Source organism: Mustelus asterias, chromosome 1 (assembly GCF_964213995.1).
Source record: "Mustelus asterias chromosome 1, sMusAst1.hap1.1, whole genome shotgun sequence".
In the NCBI taxonomy this organism is placed as follows: Eukaryota; Metazoa; Chordata; class Chondrichthyes; order Carcharhiniformes; family Triakidae; genus Mustelus; species Mustelus asterias.
In genome coordinates, this window is record NC_135801.1 from 131252722 (window position 1) to 131271989 (window position 19268).

General features: G+C 44.6%; 1 protein-coding gene across 1 annotated transcript in view; it reads left to right on the forward strand.

Annotated features, from left to right (window-relative positions):
- ankrd55 (ankyrin repeat domain 55) overlaps window positions 1-19268 on the forward strand; it is a 109270-nt gene that overhangs the window by 40806 nt on the left and 49196 nt on the right. The window contains exons 6-7 of the mRNA XM_078239754.1: window positions 12749-12809; window positions 15312-15440. Of these exons, the coding sequence (XP_078095880.1) occupies window positions 12749-12809; window positions 15312-15440 (190 nt within the window). The remainder of the gene's footprint in view (window positions 1-12748; window positions 12810-15311; window positions 15441-19268) is intronic.

Here is a 19268-nt window from a genome sequence, read left to right on the forward strand (position 1 = left end):
TAAAAACAGATAACAAAAGTTTCTACAAATATATAAAATGAAAAAGAGTGACTAAAGTAAACATCCTTTAGAGGATGAGAAGGGGGATGTAATAACTGGAAATGAGAAAATGGCTGAGGCATTGAACAGGTATTTTGTGTCGGTCTTCACAGTGGAAGACACAAATAACATGTCAAAAATTGATGACAGGAAGGCTATGGCAGGTGAGGATCTAAAAACTATCATTATCACGAAAGAAGTAGTGTTGGGCAAGTTAATAGGGCTAAAGATAGACAAGTCTCCTGGCCCTGATGGAATGCATCCCAGGGTACTAAAAGAGATGGCGGGAGAAATAGCAAATGCACTAATGGTAATTTACCAAAATTCGCTGGACTCGGGGGTGGTTCCTGCAGGTTGGAAAACAGCAAATGTGACGCCACTGTTTAAAAAAGGAGGTAGACAAAAGGCAGGTAACTATAGGATGGTTAGCTTAACTTCTGTAGTAGGGAAAATGCTTGAATCTATCATCAAGGAAGAAATAGCGAGACATCTGGATATAAATTCTCCCATTGGTAAGACGCAGCATGGTTTCATGAAGGGAAGGTCATGTTTGACTAATTTGGTGGAATTCTTTGAGAACATTACATGCGCAGTGGACAATGGGGAACCTGTGGATGTGGTGTATCTGGATTTCCAGAAGGCATTTGACAAGGTGCCTCACCAAAGACTGCTACGTAAGATAAAGATGCACAGTGTTACAGGTAATGTAGTAGCATGGATAGAGGATTGGTTAACTAACAGAAAACAAAGAGTGAGGGTAAATAGGTGTTTTTCTGATTGGCGATCAGTGACTAGTGGTGTGCCTCAGGAACCAGTGTTGGGACCGCAATTGTTTACGATTTACATAGACGACTTGGAGTTGGGGACCAAGTGTAGTGTGTCAAAATTCGCAGATGACACTAAGATGAGTGGCAGAGCAAAGTGTGCAGAGGATGCTGAAAGTCTGCAAAGGGATATAGATAGTCTAAGTGAGTGGGCAAGGGTCTGGCAGATGGAGTATAATGTTGGTAAACGTGAGGTCATCCATTTTGGTAGGAATAACAGCAAAATGGACTATTATTTAAGTGATAAAAAATTGCAGCATGCTGCTGTGCAGAAGGACTTGGGTGTCCTTGTGCAGGAATTTCAAGGAGTTGGTTTGCAGGTGCAGCAGGTAATTAAGAAGGCAAATGGAATTTTGTCCTTCATCGCTAGAAGATGAAGTTTAAAAACAGCGAGGTTATGTTGCAGCTGTATAAGGTGCTGGTGAGGCCACACCTGGAGTACTGTGTACAGTTTTGGTCTCCTGACTTGAGAAAGGATATACTGGCACTGGAGGGGGTACAGAGGAGATTCACTAGGCTGATTCCGGAGTTGAGAGGGTTGGCTTATGAGGAGACTGAGTAGACTGGGGCTATACTCATTGGAATTCAGAAGAATGAGGGGAGATCTTATAGAAACATATAAGATTATGAAGGGAATAGATAAGATAGAAGCAGGAAAGTTGTTTCCACTGGCGGGTGAAACTAGAACTAGGGGGCATGGCCTCAAAGTAAGGGGGAGCAGATTTAGGACTGAGTTGAGGAGGAACGTCTTCACATAAAGGGTTGTGAATCTTTGGAATTCCCTACCCAGTGAAGCAGTTGAGGCTGCCTCATTGAATGTTTTTACGGCAAGGATAGATAAATTTTTGAACAGTAAAGGAATGAAGGGTTATGGTGAGCGGGCGGGTAAGTGGAGCTGAGTCCACGAAAAGATCAGCCATGATCTATTGAATGGCGGAGCAGGCTCGAGGGGCCAGATGGCCTACTCCTGCTCCTAGTTCTTATGTTCTTAATCATTTGGTGTTTGAGCACTTGATTTTATTAGTGGTAACAAAAAAAGCATCAAATCACAGCATTGCTGCAATAATGATAAAAATACTCCTGTAATACAGTTCAAGCTAATAATCAGACATTTAGCCAATGGAGAAGTTGAAAAAAAAAGCAAACAAATTCTGGAAATACAGAGGTCAGTCAGCATCAGTAGAAAGTAAAGACTAATTATTTCAGATATATTCCGTCACAGATGTTGGAAAGTTTTCAAATCCAGCTAGGCCCAGTGTCAATTCTGGGGGAACATGGCTAAAAGGAAGTTGACCATTTGCTGGACATTAAGTTTTCATTGTTATGGAAAAGCATAAGCGAAGTTTTGTTCGGAAGGAACAACCCCCAGATCCGAAAAGGATACAATAAGCATGATATGTTGTGAAAAAGTGAATGTGATGTCAGTGCCTCACGGATCCTAACAAAAGAAGCAGAAAGAGATGCTTTATTTAAAGAAGAGCACAATAGTAAGGCATAATAGAAAGTGGTAGTCAAACATACAAAAAAGTCACTGCACTGACAGAGAATGTTATTAAGTGTAGTTATAATGAAAATTGCAGACTTACACAGATTACACCCATGCAATGATGACAGAAGAGGATGTTCTGCCTGAAATAATTTCCATGGGCCTTATCATGCCATTGTAATTCTTGCTATATGTTTAAAAACTAAATATGCAAATGAAATGAAGTCAAAACATAGAGCACGCAAAGCTCAACGCTGAAACTGCTCACTTTTACAGTAAAGAGTAGCATTTATGGGGTGAGAAATTGGGCTTGTGCCAGTATTTTGAGTGCTATGAGTGCCCTTAGAGTTCCAAAATGATATCCATGACATAGAAATCATAGAAACCCTACAGTGCAGAAGGAGGCCATTTAGCCCATCGAGTCTGCATCGACCACAATCCCACCCAGGCCCTACCCCCACATATTTACCCGCTTATCCCTCTAACCTACTCATCTCAGGACACTAAGGGGCAATTTTTAACCTGGCCAATCAACCTAACCCGCACATCTTTGGACTGTGGGAGGAAACCAGAGGAAACCCACGCAGACACGAGGAGAATGTGCAAACTCCACACAGACAGTGACCCAAGCCGGGAATCGAACCCAGGTTCCTGGAGCTGTGTAGCAGCAATGCTAACCACTGTGCTACCGTGCCGCCCCAATGACATGGGTGCCCACACGGGGTGAATCACGACACACACCATCTTGGTACAGGCTTTAGCATCCAAGCAGTGAACATCAACCAGAAGTATGCAGAGAAGAAAGATGACATCAACCACTGATTTGATGCTTGTAGTCCCATTTGGAGCTCACCACTCCAGCCAGCACACACTCTTCAGATGCTTAATTGAACATGCATTTGGCAGCAGGAAAGAAAACCAACCAACACTATTTAAAGGGACTACCGACTACTTTCAGTTTAGCTGCTGATTGATTTCATAGAAATCATAGAAATCATAGAAACCTACAGTGCAGAAGGGGGCCATTCAGCCCATCGAGTCTGCATCGACCGCAATCCCACCCAGGCCCTACCCCCATATCCCTACATATTTACCCGCTAATCCCTCTAACCTACACATCTCAGGACACTAAGGGGCAATTTTAGCATGGCCAATCAACCTAACCCGCACATCTTTGGACTGTGGGAGGAAACCGGAGCACCCGGAGGAAACCCACGCAGACACGAGGAGAATGTGCAAACTCCACACAGACAGTGGCCCAAGCCAGGAATCGAACCCAGGTCCCTGGAGCTGTGAAGCAGCAGTGCTAACCACTGTGCTACCGTGCCGCCCAAATTTCATCTGGGTGTAACTATGATTCTACAAATGTTTGGCTTTTAACTGTTTCAAGTTTCAGAGGTCTAAAGGAATGGTTTGCTGGTGTTGAAGGACTTTATTCTGACTTCAAAGGCTGGATTGTTTTGGGGGGAGGGGGAGAATTGCTCGCCAACTCCCCCAGCCCCCACCCTTCCACCCCTCCCTCATTTAAAAAGCCTGTCCTGCAGCTTTAACACCCTGGGGGCAGTCTAAATAGGCTGAGCATTGAAAGTCTGCCCCAGACCAGCTGGTGGGGATATTCACAGACATCTTTAATCTCTCCTTACACCTATCTGAGGTCCCTACCTGCTTCAAGAAGATGACCATCATCCCAGTACCAAAGAAAAGCCAGGCAATGTGCCTTAATGACTATCGCCCAGTGGCTCTGACATCCATCATTATGAAGTGCTTCAAAAGGTTAGTCATGGCATGGATCAATTCTGGCCTCCCAGATTACCTGGATCCACTACAGTTCACCTACTGCCACAACAGGTCCACAGCAGACGCCATCTCCCTGGCCCTACACTCAACCCTGGAACAAATGGATAATAAAGACACCTATGTCAGACTCCTATTTATTGAGTACAGCTCAGCCTTCAACACCATTATTCCTACAGAACTCCTCTCCAAATTCCGTGGCCTCGGGCTTGGCTCCTCCCTCTGCAACTGGATCCTAGACTTCCTAACCCAAAGTAAGGATAAGCAAGAACACCTCCTCCACGATTATCCTCAAAACTGGTGCCCCACAAGGCTGTGTCCTCAGCCCCTTACTACATTCCTTATACACCGATGACTATGTGGCCAAATTCCCCTCCAACTCGATTTTCAAGTTTGATGATGACACCTCTATCATGGGTCAGATCTCAAATAATGATGAGACGGAGTACAGGAAAGAATTAGAGAACTTGGTGAATTGGCACGACAACAATAACTCTCCCACAGTGTCAGTAAACTGAAGGAGATAGTCATCGACTTCAGGAAGTGTAGTAGAGGACATAGCCTGTCTACATCAATGGGGATGAAGTGGAAATGGTCGAAAGCTTCAAGTCTCTAGGTGTCCAGAACACCAACAACCTGTCCTGGTCCCTTCACGCCAACACTATAGTTAAGAATGCCCATCAACACCTCTACTTTCTCAGGAGGCTAAGAAAATTCAGCATGTCCACTACGACTCGCACCAACTTTTACAGATGCACCATAGAAAGCATTCTTTCTGATTTATCACAGCTTGGCATGGCTCCTGCTCTGTCCAAGACCATAAAAACTACAAAGGGTCGTGAACGAAGCGCAGTCCATCACGCAAACCAGCCTCCCATCCATTGACTCTGCCTACACTTCCCGCTGCCTTGGAAAAGCAGCCAGCATAATCAAGGACCCCACGCACCCTGGACATTCTCTCTTCCACCTTCTTCCATCAGGAAAAAGATGCAAAAGTCTGAGGTCAAGTACCAACCGATTCAAGAACAGCTTCATCCCTGCTGCCATCAGACCTTTGAATGGACCTACCTATATTAAGCCGATCTTTCGCTACACCCTAGCCTTGACTGTAGCACTACATTCTGCACCCTCTCCTTTCCTTCTCGTGAATGGTTTGCTTTGTATGTATAATGTGCAAGAAACAATAATACATGTGACAATAATAAATCAAATCAAATCAGTGGACAAGAGGTTCCAGCCTTGAGAGCTGCTGGGCACTCTAACTCATAATACCCAATAAAAGAGGTGGGAAGCCTTATTCCTAAATCAGGTCTGAGTAACTCCCCTGACTATACCACCCTTGGTTGTTGAGATTATAACGTGATATAACAAAAATATGAATTTCAAGAGCAGACCTAGACATAAAGGGTTGATTTTTTTTTGCAATTGTGGTCAACTAGACATGGGAGGCACACTCTCACCAGTGAAACCACTCTGAAGACAACTGGACCAGAAAATCCAGTGACACTGTAACGATGTTCCCAAAGGAAAAGAGCAGTATCTTGCACTCTGCACAGAGTCCTGGCTGGGGTGAGAAAAGCAGCGTGTAGCTCTCCAGCTGGGGCAAGAAAAGCGGTATATAACTCTCCAGCTGGGGCAAGAAAAGCAGCGTGTAGCTATCCAGCTGGGGCTAGAAAAGCAGCGTGTAGCTATCCAGCTGGGATGAGAAAAGCAGCGTGTAGCTATCCAGCTGGGACTCGAAAAGCAGCGAGTAGCTATCCAGCTGGAGCAAGAAAAGCAGCGTGTAGCTATCCAGCTGGGATGAGAAAAGCAGCGTGTAGCTATCCAGCTGGGACTAGAAAAGCAGCGAGTAGCTATCCAGCTGGGGCAAGAAAAGCAGCGTGTTGCTCTCCAGCTGGGGCTAGAAAAGCAGCATGTAGCTATCCAGCTGGGGCTAGAAAAGCAGCGTGTAGCTATCCAGCTGGGACTAGAAAAGCAGCAAGTAGCGATCCAGCTGGGACTAGAAAAGCTTGCAAGTAGCTATCCAGCTGGGGCAAGAAAAGCAGCGTGTTGCTCTCCAGCTGGGGTGAGAAAAGCAGTGTGTAGCTATCCAGCTGGGGCAAGAAAAGCAGCATGTAGCTCTCCAGCTGGGACTAGAAACGTGGCGTGTAGCTATCCAGCTGGGGTGAGAAAAGCAGCGTACAGCTCTCCAGCTGGGACTAGAAACGTGGCGTGTAGCTATCCAGCTGGGGTGAGAAAAGCAGCGTACAGCTCTCCAGCTGGGGCTAGAAAAGTGGCATGTAAATCTCCAGAGGGACAGTAAAGTTTTCTCACATGGTGCCAAAGAATCTGGGGATGTAGTTTCTGTCATCACTCTGGCAGGGCGGGACCTGAGAGAACCGGCAACATCCGCTCCACAGAGGCACCCCCATCTGTGTTAAAAAGAAATGTCCCTGCTGCACCCGTGCAAACAAAGAGGCAACCCCCCCACACACACATACATATTAGCAGGCTGACACTGCCAATGTGCTGGGACATTGTCAATCATATCCCTCTTCCCCCGGGGGCTATACTTATCTTTGCACTCTGGCTTGTTCCCCATGACTGCTTCCCGTTTTTCAATAGCTATTGTAAACCTTGCCAACGTGAGGGAAATTCCTTACCTGGGAGGAAAATATGGTGCAAAAGCCCTTTAAATACATTTAAATGAGGTTCCCACCCTTGTTCCTTCACCAGCAAGTGGTGGGGAAAATCAGAAAATGAGATCTCATTGGTGGAGTGACCCCACTCATTGCAGGCCAGGAGCTCTGCATTATTCCTCTGGAGTCTTTGTAACTGCAGCTTAGAACCAAAGAACCATAGAAAATTACAGCTCAGAAACAGGCCTTTTGGCCCTTCTTGTCTGTGCCGAACCATTTTTTGCCTAGTCCCACTGACCTGCACTTGGACCATATCCCTCCACACCCCTCTCATCCATGAACCCGTCCAAGTTTTTCTTAAATGTTAAAAGTGACCCCGCATTTACCACTTTATCCAGCAGCTCATTCCACACTCCCACCACTCTCTGCGTGAAGAAGCCCCCCCTAATATTCCCTTTAAACTTTTCTCCTTTCACCCTTAACCCATGCCTTCTGGTCTTTTTCTCCCCTAGCCTCAGCGGAAAAAGCCTGCTTGCATTGGTGGAGTAGTGGATGAGGTGGAGGGCTGTTGTAGGCTGCAAAGAGACATAGATAGGATGCAAAGCTGGGTTGAAAAATGGCAAATGGAGTTTAACCCTGATAAATGTGAGGTGATTCATTTTGGTAGGACTAATTTAAATGTGAATTACAGGGTCAAAGGTAGGGTTCTGAAGACTGTGGAGGAACAGAGAGATCTTGGGGTCCATATCCACAGATCTCTAAAGGTTGCCACTCAAGTGGATAGAGCTGTGAAGAAGGCCTATAGTATGTTAGCTTTTATTAACAGGGGGTTGGAGTTTAAGAGCCGTGGGGTTATGCTGCAACTGTACAGGACCTTGGTGAGACCACATTTGGAATATTGTGTGCAGTTCTGGTCACCTCACTATAAGAAGGATGTGGAAGCGCTGGAAAGAGTGCAGAGGAGATTTACCAGGATGCTGCCTGGTTTGGAGGGTAGGTCTTATGAGGAAAGGTTGAGGGAGCTAGGGCTGTTCTCTCTGGAGCGGAGGAGGCTGAGGGGAGACTTAATAGAGGTTTATAAAATGATGAAGGGGATAGATAGAGTGAACGTTCAAAGACTATTTCCTCGGGTGGATGGGGCTATTACAAGGGGGCATAACTATAGGGTTCGTGGTGGGAGATATAGGAAGGATATCAGAGGTAGGTTCTTTACGCAGAGAGTGGTTGGGGTGTGGAATGGACTGCCTGCAGTGATAGTGGAGTCAGACACTTTAGGAACATTTAAGCGGTTATTGGATAGGCACATGGAGCGCACCAAGATGATAGGGAGTGGGATAGCTTGATCTTGGTTTCAGATAAAGCTCGGCACAACATCGTGGGCCGAAGGGCCTGTTCTGTGCTGTACTGTTCTCTGTTCTATTCACTCTATGCTTCTACTGGACAAGCTCACAAATGTGAGCTAACAGATCCCGTGACATGTGAAGGCACCTCCGGCGTTGCCTTCTTCTCATCTCCAGACAAAAGCACAGCGACAAAACACCCAAAACACTGCTCGCCATTGAAGTAGTTCATGTTTGCCAGATTCTTGACCTGACAAGAGGTCCCTCTGACTCTTGCTGCTCAGGATCTTGTTCTTCATGGCCCTCTGTCAACTGGAGATGGGTTTTCCATCTCCTCATCTGGATGAAAGGCATCACCAATGCAGGGTTGTCTGCAGCCTGTGTTATGGATAGGAAGGGGTCAGTTCAAACAGCACTGTTTTCCTCTTGCCATCTGACCATAACAGGCGTACAGTTCTGGTCGCGTGAAATGCCCTGCCTGCAGCAGTAGTGGACTCGTCAACATTAAGAGCATTCAAATGGTTATTGGATAAACATATGGATGATATTGGAATAGTGTAGGTTAGATGGGCTTTAGATTGGTTTCACTGGTTGGCACAACATCGAGGGCCGAAGGGCCTGTACTGCGCTGTAATGTTCTATGTTCTATAACTAGAAGGTGTTTTGAATTAGTTTTTTTAAAGAATAAGCAATAATGCATTTTCAAAATCTCTCGCCTTTTGTGGGATCCAATTTCATTAATAATCACACAGCAAACTTCAGGGAGGATTAACTCAAAAGGTTAGTCCATTTTTACCCATTCAAAACCCACATAAACGAGTGTTTGTAACTTCCCACTCCACATTTAGACAATAAAGGGAGTGATAGAGGGAAGGAGGTTTACAATGACCACAAACTGAATGTTGGTTCACGTGAGTTCCAGAATCCCAAAGTCAGAGTCCAATGAGGAAGTCTTTCACGTCCAATGATGAAGGCATTTGATGGTTGGCTAGCAAGAGATCTGGTTTTCAGGTGGCGTTGATGTCGCAAGATAAAGTAAACATGCAGAGATGACATCAGTTGTGTAGGCGAGAATACAAAATATTCCAGTACAGTCAAGTTAAATGGGCTGGTGTTCCAATCTGGCCGGATCTTGCATCTATGTGGTCTGCCTGTTGGATGTTAAACAACGGATTGGCTACACAGTTCAGAAAGATAACATTAAACTGATTAAAAGGCCAGAGTCATTGGTCATGTCACCTACTTCTCCATAGAGACTTCAACAAAGCATGTTTATGCAGCTTCTGGAATTTGGCTTTGTTTTCAGGACTGATAATGTCTCAGCCATTATGAGTTGAAAGGGGTATCATTTGTATTGAGGGTCTAGTGTTTGGGAAAGCATTGTCTCAACAAACGCATGGACTCAACTAGCAGAGTGTATTATTAAATGCAAGTAGAATTCTTGTAGCTCCTTTTTCAATTGGTCTGTACAATTCCGGGTGGTCTGTTCGAAGCTCCTTGGGCATAATGAGGTATGGCATTCCCGAAATTAAGAGAATTCTTTTGTTCTTGAGACAACTGAGGATAATTTACAGTCAGAGCATCAACCCTCTTAATTGTCTTTGTTTAAATAGTAATAAGAATATAATTTTAAAATATTTACAGCTGGGTTTCTGTTCTGTTGGAGGAACCTGCATCATCAACACCTCAGTGGACATGCGAATGAATTGAAATGATAGATTTAATAAGCATATCCTTTACAGGTTTCCCTCCATCTTAAAGCCAGCAAACAAGTCATCTGCCTGGCCTCTGTCTAAGCATGGCATCCCCACCCCATCCCTTGCAGGTAAAGGGCATCCTGGAATACCAGAGAGGAATGTTCCTCCCAATCCTACATTAATGTGAATGGTAACAATGCTTTATGATCAGGGTGATGAGAGCCAAGTGCAGGAAGTGTCAAGCTGACACTTTTCTGCTTGCTTCCACTACCCTTGGAACTCTATAGAGAGATCATTGCTTTGACAGCATAGAAGACCAACCACATGAATCCTTGTCAGCCAAGATCATTCAGCTGGGAGGATGGAGGTTTGGAGTCGCGAGTTCGCTGCCCTCCACCAGCTGTGGAGGCATCCACCTCCCTCCCTCCCTTTATCCCTGCCTGTGGCTGCAGCTGATGACATAGGGCACAGAATGAATGGCAGCTCCATACCTTGCTGGGATCTTGGTTAATGAGACCCATGAGTCGGGACCAAACCTACTGCTGTGTGGGCATCACCATAGAATGAAGATCACAACTGAGCATTGTCATCATTGAGTTTCCTCATGATTATTAGGGTGTCTCCTGTTTGTTGGCCTTCTGTGCTGACCTTAAACTCCACCCACCCAAAAAGATCCTCCTCTCACTTTAAGGCATTGGAGCTTTATGTTGAATGGAAAGATGGTGCGTGTAACTTTCCAGACATGCTCCACCACCTTCTACCTTCCCCCTGTCACCCATCGTCACCACTGACCCACCCAATATCACCGTTAACCACCCTTCTGTCAACCTTGAACCTCCCCCCATTATCCGGACCCTATAATTACCTAACATCACATGCCATTCCTCCCCTTAGAGACAACACCCATTACTATCCCCTGAGGCGGCAGTGGCAGTGGCGTAGTGTTATTATCACTGGACTAGTAATACAGAGACCCAGAGTAATGCTCTGGGTACCCGAATTCAAATCCCACCATGGCAGATGGTGAAATTTGTATTCAATAAAAATGTGGAATTAAAAATCTAAATGATGACCATGAAACTATTGCTGATTGTCATTAAAAACCATCTGGTTAACTAATGTCCCTTTAGGGAAGGAAATCTGCTGTCTTTAGCGGTTTGGCCCACATGTGACTCCAGAGCCACAGCAATGTGTTGACTCTTAAAATGTCCTCGGATGGGCAATAAATGCTGGCACAGCCAGCAACGCCCAAAAAATGCCCATTTGGCCCCTGTCCACTCCCCTTATCTGAGCCAACTTTCTTGTCTCTTGCCATGACCCACCCGATGATACCTTCACCTACCAGACTCACATCCTGAACCTGCCACCCTACTGCATCCCACTTCTCCCTCTGACTGTGACTGTTCCATCCTACCACCAGTACCCTGAGTTCAGCCCCAAGGACCCCACCATTGACTCCACTGATCCCACCCTCTAAGCTGCTCACCCACTTCCTCATTCACCTTCCTAAGACAACCTCCCACACCGCCCCCCCAACGCAGCCCCCACCCCTTCCCTCATAAGCCTGCCTCCCGTGTCCAGCTTTGGAGCTGTAAGCGATCACCCGAATTGCAACCTTCTTAAAGGTAGGCAAAAGCACCATCTATGTATATTGAAGTCATTGATGAAGTGAAGCTTCAGGTGCATGCCAATCATGTAAGCTGCAAAATAGACTGTTCTAATTATTTACTGGTGGGGCACTTACTTTGGAGGGAGAACGTGATTCCGTCAGTTGGCCTTTTACTGAACATTCATGAGATACAAATGATTGCAATGTAGTTCCCGACACAGATCAGCAGGAAAGTTGACCCGCCTTTACCCTGCCACCAAAGTCAGGAGAACAAAATTCCAAACTGATTTCCTAACAGCAAGAAATAGATTTTTGCAATCATTCCAAATATTGTGCAGCCACTATGATTCCCGCCGTTGGTGGAAGCAGAAAATTCTACCCAATATTGCAGCTTTATACAAAGGTAGATTATAAGAAAAGTGGCTAAAATAGGCCCTCTTCTCCTTCTCACTTCTTGAGCAGGGAGCATCATCTTTGTTCTAGTCTTGTAGTGGGTCAGTGGTACTACAGGAGAAACTTGGCTGCTTTCTCGATGGCAGCCAAAATTAAGCGGTAATTTAGATATATGGCCAGCAACTTTTAGCAAGGAAATGAATAATACCATGTGAATTGGTGCAAATTCCTGGATGATGGCAATGCTCTTCCATTAGTTTTATGAAGATGGCGTCTCCGCTTACTCTCCCTTTGGATTTCTAAAGTGCTGCATTTGCACATTAGTTCACCATTAATCTTGTCATAGAAAGTTAAATTAGCTTTCACAACACAAGCACAAGTATCCTTTTTAACAATGTGATAATAGTTAATGTCTATCAATCAATCTAATAAAATAAGCTGTTGTCTTCAGGTTGTGAAATGTTTTGGGACATTGTTAAAATGTCAATTCTTTCCATTTTTATCCTTTTACGTCATTGTTTTTTCCTATTTTTTGTTTCTAATCTTTCTTTCTCTTTCTGTATCAAATTTGACATTGAATTTAACCACTTTAATTCACCTTTCTTCTGAGTCCTCTGTTTATTTCTCAATCCTTTAGGCTAATTGATTTAAGAGATACATTCTCCTGTTGTTCACTAGATGTTGTCCTCACTGTGCTACTATTAGCTTGCACTTTGAGTAACACTGTGGATTTTTTTTTCAATTACCAATGTGCAAAATTAGCAAATAAAGAGTGGGTGGGTAATTCCAGTATTCACCGATGTAATTATGAAGAAGCTGTAAATTAACCCTTCTTCCTCTAACCATGAAGAATACTGCATTTATAATCCACAAATTAACAGATATATCTGCTGTAAAATTGTTCATTATTGTAATGTTGTGCTAAAAACTGTTTTTCATTTACTCCAGACTGTTAGTTGTATTGTTGCAGCAAACCACTATGTGTGAGATAAATCATCAAGACAATGAGGTAAGTGAAAAAATGATTTATTTCTAACCTGTTGATTACATTGTTCAAAAAATCCTTTCAGAACTAACCACATAACAATGTTAGGGCCATAATTTCTGCGTAGGTTTTCTAATCTCCTACTGTAACTTAGGCAGATGCTCTCACAATAGAGAAAGGGCATAAATGGCTGATAATGTTGATCTCTCTCCTAAATTAAGACAAGAGATTGGGAGACCCTGCTGAAATTCACAGCCTACATTTCCTATGTGTAAACTTTCATAACAAAATACATAAGCAGGTAAGAAGGTACAGGAGTGAAAAGTATCATTTTGGCCCATCTAGACAGTCCCAGAATTGGAAAATGATATACTGTCCACTACTACAATCCTCAATTCACTCTGAAAATACCATTCCAACTTCCTCTTCTCCAGTATCGTTGCAAACTAACATCACTTCTCCAATCTCCCTGCTCTCTCCAAAGTCCCTGAACATGTTGTCACCTCCCACATCATTTTGCTTCTTTCCTGGAACTCTGTTTGAACTGCCCTAATTAGGTTTCCTCTCATCACAGTACTGAAACAACTCTTATCAATCACAAGTTATATCCTGTGTGACTGTGACAAAGCCTCTGCACTTTTGGCCTGGAGTGTCTCTCGCCAAGCAGCCCTATCTTTCTTTAACCAGGTCATCTTTTAACTGTTTGGATTGACATGATCCTGCAAACTGTTTTACTGCCATCATGTACTATTCAATAGTCTTGTTTTCACTCTGAGCTCTAGTGTTGAATACATACCATTCACATGCAACATTTACTTGGGGTTCAAAATGTGTTCAGAATCTCTGCCATCTGTTGTCTTTGCTTGTGTGTTAGATTGAGGATAGTATACACTTTATAGCAGTCCCTTCCCAGCTGTGTTAGTCATGTAGCTACTCTTATTGGTTCAGGGCTTGTTAATATCTGTTGTAATCTCATAGTTTTGCCATTGTAAGTGGAAAAACCGCAAGTTTTGCCATGCATCATTGTTCATTTCAACCGGAGATGGGAGCAGAAAATTTACTGCAGGTATTGTTACTCACTCAGTAACTTACTTGCAGCCTTTGTGTTCAATTTGTTCTTTCATGTCTGCTTTTCCTTAGCTGTCTGCAGATTGGAACAGAGTCAGGCAATATTATGGAGGTAGAAGTAAGCAGTCTGGGCAATGAATCTGATATGTGATCGGAAACTCATCTAGGTATCAAGTAAGGTTGTGAAGAGTATGAATAAAATTTAGAAGCTGGCAGGAAGGGATGAAGTCAGTGGTTGGGGAACAGAGTTTATGGTGAGGACTGAACACAATGGGCTTAATTTTATCGTCATGGCCAGAAACCCGACAATGGACTGGAAAGTTGAGAGCTTGGCCATTTGCAGGATCCCCGCGTGCATCTTTTAGGGATCAGGCATCTAATAGGTTGCCATCAGGGCTGTTGACCCTTTAAAGCACGGCCACCTGCCCCCAGGAACTGCTGACCCATTGGAGGACCGACAGCTCAGCAGCACCACTGCTAAGACTATAAATGGATAAAATGAACACCATGGAAGCATGACACCATCTGAACCAGGTAAATGGGGTCTGGCCTCCAGGCCCTCTCAGGCGGGCCCTGGCAAGGATAATGTGTCAGTTGATGAGAGTGGGGAGCGCTATTGTGGCTGGATGGTAATAGCTGTCTAGGGGCTTCTGCGTGGGCCATGAAGTTCCCCAACAGGAGCCACCACCCTGAGCTTGCAAGGAAGCCATCAGACAGTATCGCCAGGCAGAGGAGCGTTCACCTCCTCTGTGGCAAATGTGGCAAAAAGAAGCCTGGAATTGGCCATTTAAGTGGCTCAATTGGCCTCTAAGTGGGAGGTCCATTCTTTACCTTCCCCGTTGTTGGTAATGGCTCAGCAGAGAAAATATGGGCATTCCATCCCTGCCTCAGCTGATCATTTTATATGTCCCTCCACCCCCCGTTCATCCTTGAAGGCTGGGAAAATCCAGTACATGGCTACAATCTTTGCAGTATTTATTTAGAGAAAATTTATGCTAATCCAGTATTGGATGAAGGACAAGTCAAAGACAATAAAGTAGCTGAGACAGATTGTGGTGAAATAAAGCTGAATATTATTAGCATACGTGTGGTACATGAGATCATGTTTTTGGAAGATGTCATCGAGGGCCAGCATTATGTGAAAAGTAGGAGGTACGAAGGATAAATCCGAGGAGATTCCAGAATTAAGGGAGCAGAAGCAGGAAGAGAGACAGAAAAGCTTTCCGATTGCCACTCTGGTGGGAAGATAAGATCCAAGTGTCTATGTAAGCTTCTTTAGTTTCACTTTCAAGTTCATAATACCAATTGACCCTTTAATTATGTTACAGTTATGTAACATCAACAGACCAATTATTGTTTATTTTAGGACAAATTTAGGACAAGAGAAAATTGTTTCAAAGCACAAGCTAGTAAAAATGTTTGTCCCAAGTTTTTAAAACTTGTTTCTTTATCCTTCAGGGTATGACCCCGCTTCATTGGGCTGCTTTTCACAATCGGCCACAGCATGTTCAGGCCTTACTACAGAAAGGAGCTGACCCAACATTGGTTGACAAAGACTTTAAAACAGCCCTTCACTGGGCAGTGCAGGTAAGATTATTTTCTAAATCAAATTCTGGTGCTTAAAACAGCTGGAGTAAATGAACTGCACAATGTGGAACCAAAACATAAAAACCAGGGACATCTTTGGTTCAATTTCTGGAATGTTCTTAGCTGTTCTGAGGCGGTATACAGTTGTTACAAAACTATTAGACCTCTGTCTTCTGGCTACGTAAGGCAGAGATAACAATCAGGAATGGTTTCTTCCATCAGCTGACATGTAAAACATTGATGGGTTTTTACTAACTGGAGGTGGGGTAAAAAATTAAATTATGCATATTGATTGAGGAGACAAGTGTGGATTATAGTTGTACTTATAAATAGAACAGGACTCGTAAAGGAAAGTAATAAATATGTCACATTTGTAAATAAATCTCTGACAACAAATACAATGTGCTTTAGCAAAATATATTCCCTTTGTAATGGATAAGCTGTCTGTAATTATCTCGTACTGCTGTACAATCACACAGTAATACAGGCCTTCCAACAAATCTCCAATTATTCCAAGAGGGGAAGCTAAGCTTTTGGATCACATTTTTTGTCTCTCTAGCACAATTACAAGTCTCTTCCTTTGTACCAAAAAGCTAAATTAATTTGATCAAGATTTTTTTCAGCAACACCGGCTAATACAGGCAACCAGATACATTTCAGTTAATTAGCTACCAACCGAAGTACACTCAAGTGAATACTCCTATTTCATGCGAGTTCTGCAAATTAAGTAGCTCTTACAAATCTTCTTAGCCTAGCCTAGGAATTGCAGGAGTAGAGTATGTTCCTGACTTCACCACCTAAGCAGTAGTCTAGTAGTTGATGTGATTTTTGTAGTCTGGCAGATCACATGCCCTTTCTCACCCTGTAGACCGTGTGTCCTATAAAATAACACATCGGATTTTCAGGCTTTTGAAAATGATATAAAGGTCAGGTTGATTCCATTTTTAAAGTGTACAATTTTCCCCTCCGGGGGTGGGGGGGGCGTGGGAGGGGGGAGCGTTCACGATCCACGTATGGGTCACGGGGATGTTGAAAATGGGTTGCCAAGTTTCTTGTTTTAAAAAAAACATGGAGGATTCTCCCAAAAAAAGTCTAAGTGCCGAATTCATGTAAAAACGAGTAAATCCTGCTGTTTTTTTCAAAATCCCGCGGGATTTTCAAAATTAATCTCAAACACTCCATGCATCACAGAGTGCCCTAGCGTGAATCATACTGAAAAGTGGTGGGTGGGGCCTATTCCTGCTGGAGAGGCCGGCAGCATAGCGCTGAGAGGGCCACTGCGCATGCGCCAATCCGTCAGTGCTGAGATCAGTGCATGGGGCAGTAACCCCGCATTGCCGGCCTCCGATCGCTGGCCAGCCCCACGACCCTGCATCATTGGCTGTGCGACCCTCCCCCCACTACCAAATCACTGGCCTCCAGACGTGTCTGGGTCAGCCCCAACCCCCCCTCCGGCCTACCTCAATCTCTGCCCCTGGCAGTCCCGACCCCCACCTCCCCACTCCCACAGGCAATGCTCGGGGACACCCCCTCTTACCCCTGACCTCCTGCGGGGCCTCCATGACCCCCTTTCACTCCAGCGTGGTTGGGCCGTCAGCTCCCCACTAGTGGGGAGCTGTTGTAAACCCCACTGGAATGAAATACTCCTGGTAGGGCGGGGTGGGTGGAGGGGGCGGGGGGGATGGCGGATGGACTCTAGCAAGCCCAGAGACTTCAGTCCCAGGCCCACTAATGAAATGTAAATGATCACTTGCATAATTTATTCAGTTCCATGCCGATGCTGGAAATCCGGCAAGTGGAAACGCACGGAGGCTGTGGCACCCAACCAGAAGCCTATTAGTTAAAGTTAAAGTTTATTTATTAATCACAAGTAAGGCTTACATTAACACTGCAATGAAGTTACTGTGAAATTCTCCTAGTCACCACAGTCCGGCGCCTGTTTGGGTCAATGCACCTAACCAGCACATGTTTCAGTAGGTGGGAGGAAACCGGAACACCCGGAGACACAGGGAGAAAGTGCAAACTCCACACAGACAGTGACCCAAGCCGGGAATCGAACCCAGGTCTCTGGCACTGTGAAGCAGCAGTGCTAACCACTGTGTGTTAAACAGCCTCCACTTAAATCTCCTGGCCCGCTGTGCTCTGGAATAATCGCCCCCGGGATGTTCTGTGATTCTGTTTAAAGCATAGGGAGATGTATCCAAAGCATCACGAGATGTCTTCAAAACATAGCGAGATGTTCTGTGATTCTGTTCAAAAGAGAAGCAGGGTGTTCTGTTTATTGCACACAATTTGTAGAAGACAGTATGACAATGAGGATCTCTCAACTCAGACAATGACATAGCCAGCATGAGGAGGAAAATCAATATTGCCTGATAGAATTCAAGTTATGTGCACTTCATGAAAGGAAAAGGTGAGAAGGTGTATAATCCTGTTTGGACTGTGACTGGAAAAGCAGTACTGCAGCTTGCCTGGTCAGTGAGTCATGAGGGGTGGTCATCCTGTAAAATTGAGTCGCTGGAAAAAAAGTTTGAAAATCATTAGCTTAATACATTCAAATGACCTTATGTCTTCTATTTTAATCAGGGTGACCAACTGTCCCAGAATCTATGGGACGTCCTGCAATTGATGTGGTTGTCCTGTATCCAGGGTGGGTTGCAGCTGGGATGCAATTTGTTCCATATTTCAGCCCTTTTAAGTTCCAATTATTGGCCACTTATGGGCCTTGTCCCACCCAGCCTCAAATTTCAGGCTGGCGGGAGCATTTCTCAGGCATGGGAGAAGCCCGAAAATGATTGGGCTCAGGCTTCCATCAGAAGACCCCTTCTAATTTCGCCCCCACTCTACCTTGCTGTCCGGTCCCAGGACTTAGACTCTGTTATCTTCATGCATTCCCTCTTCTGTCCACTGCTGCTCTTGTCACTGCAGGGACTGGAGAGCTGCCAACTAATCAGATTGGCCGGCAGCTCTCGAAGCTGGGACTTTCTCCCAGATGAGGGTTCCACCTACAGCCAATTGACACTCGTTCAAACATGAAATGGTTGCAGGGCAGACCTTTGGCACGAATGGAAACCCGGCTATCCGAAATATGCTGGCCCATTTGTCTTGCATGAGAATTACAAAAACTTAATCAAAAACAACTAACATAATTTTTATGTCTTGTGAAAATTAATGCATTTGTCATATAAATAAAGAAAGAACTTGCATTTCTGTAGCATCTTTCACAATGTCTGAAAACACTACAAAGACAATTAATTACTTCTGAAGTGTGGCCACTGCTATAAAGTAAGGAAACTGCTTGAATATAGTGGATAATGGACCGCAATGCTTAACAGCGATTGAGTGTGAAACTTACTGGCAGGGTAACATTATAGATGCCAAGTGAGCCCTCACTGTGCCAGACTGCCTCTTTGTCTGAACCTTACTTGGAAACGAAGGCTTGTGAGATTGCTGAATTATCAATGATGCTGGACAATTGAGTCAAGGCAAGCAGGAATGTGAGAGCGCAGGTGCTGTCAGAGGTGAAGAAGGATGTGGATGATCAGGATTGAACATCACACCACCCTCTTCCTGGCAAGTAGCCACACTCTCTACAGCGTGGCAGCCATTATAGGACCTAACACTTCAAGAACCAGTGAGAGACTGCTACTCCCCCCACCACGCACCCTTCAAGGACATTAACTTGAGACTCCAGCCCAATCCCTGTCAACGATTTGCAACTAGCCCCTTGTTCTGAAAAGCTTCCATCCTCATGATCCCTCCCACCCAAATCATGAGCCAATATCCCTCAGGATCCGTGGCAGCAATATAAATGTGTTTGAGAAGGGC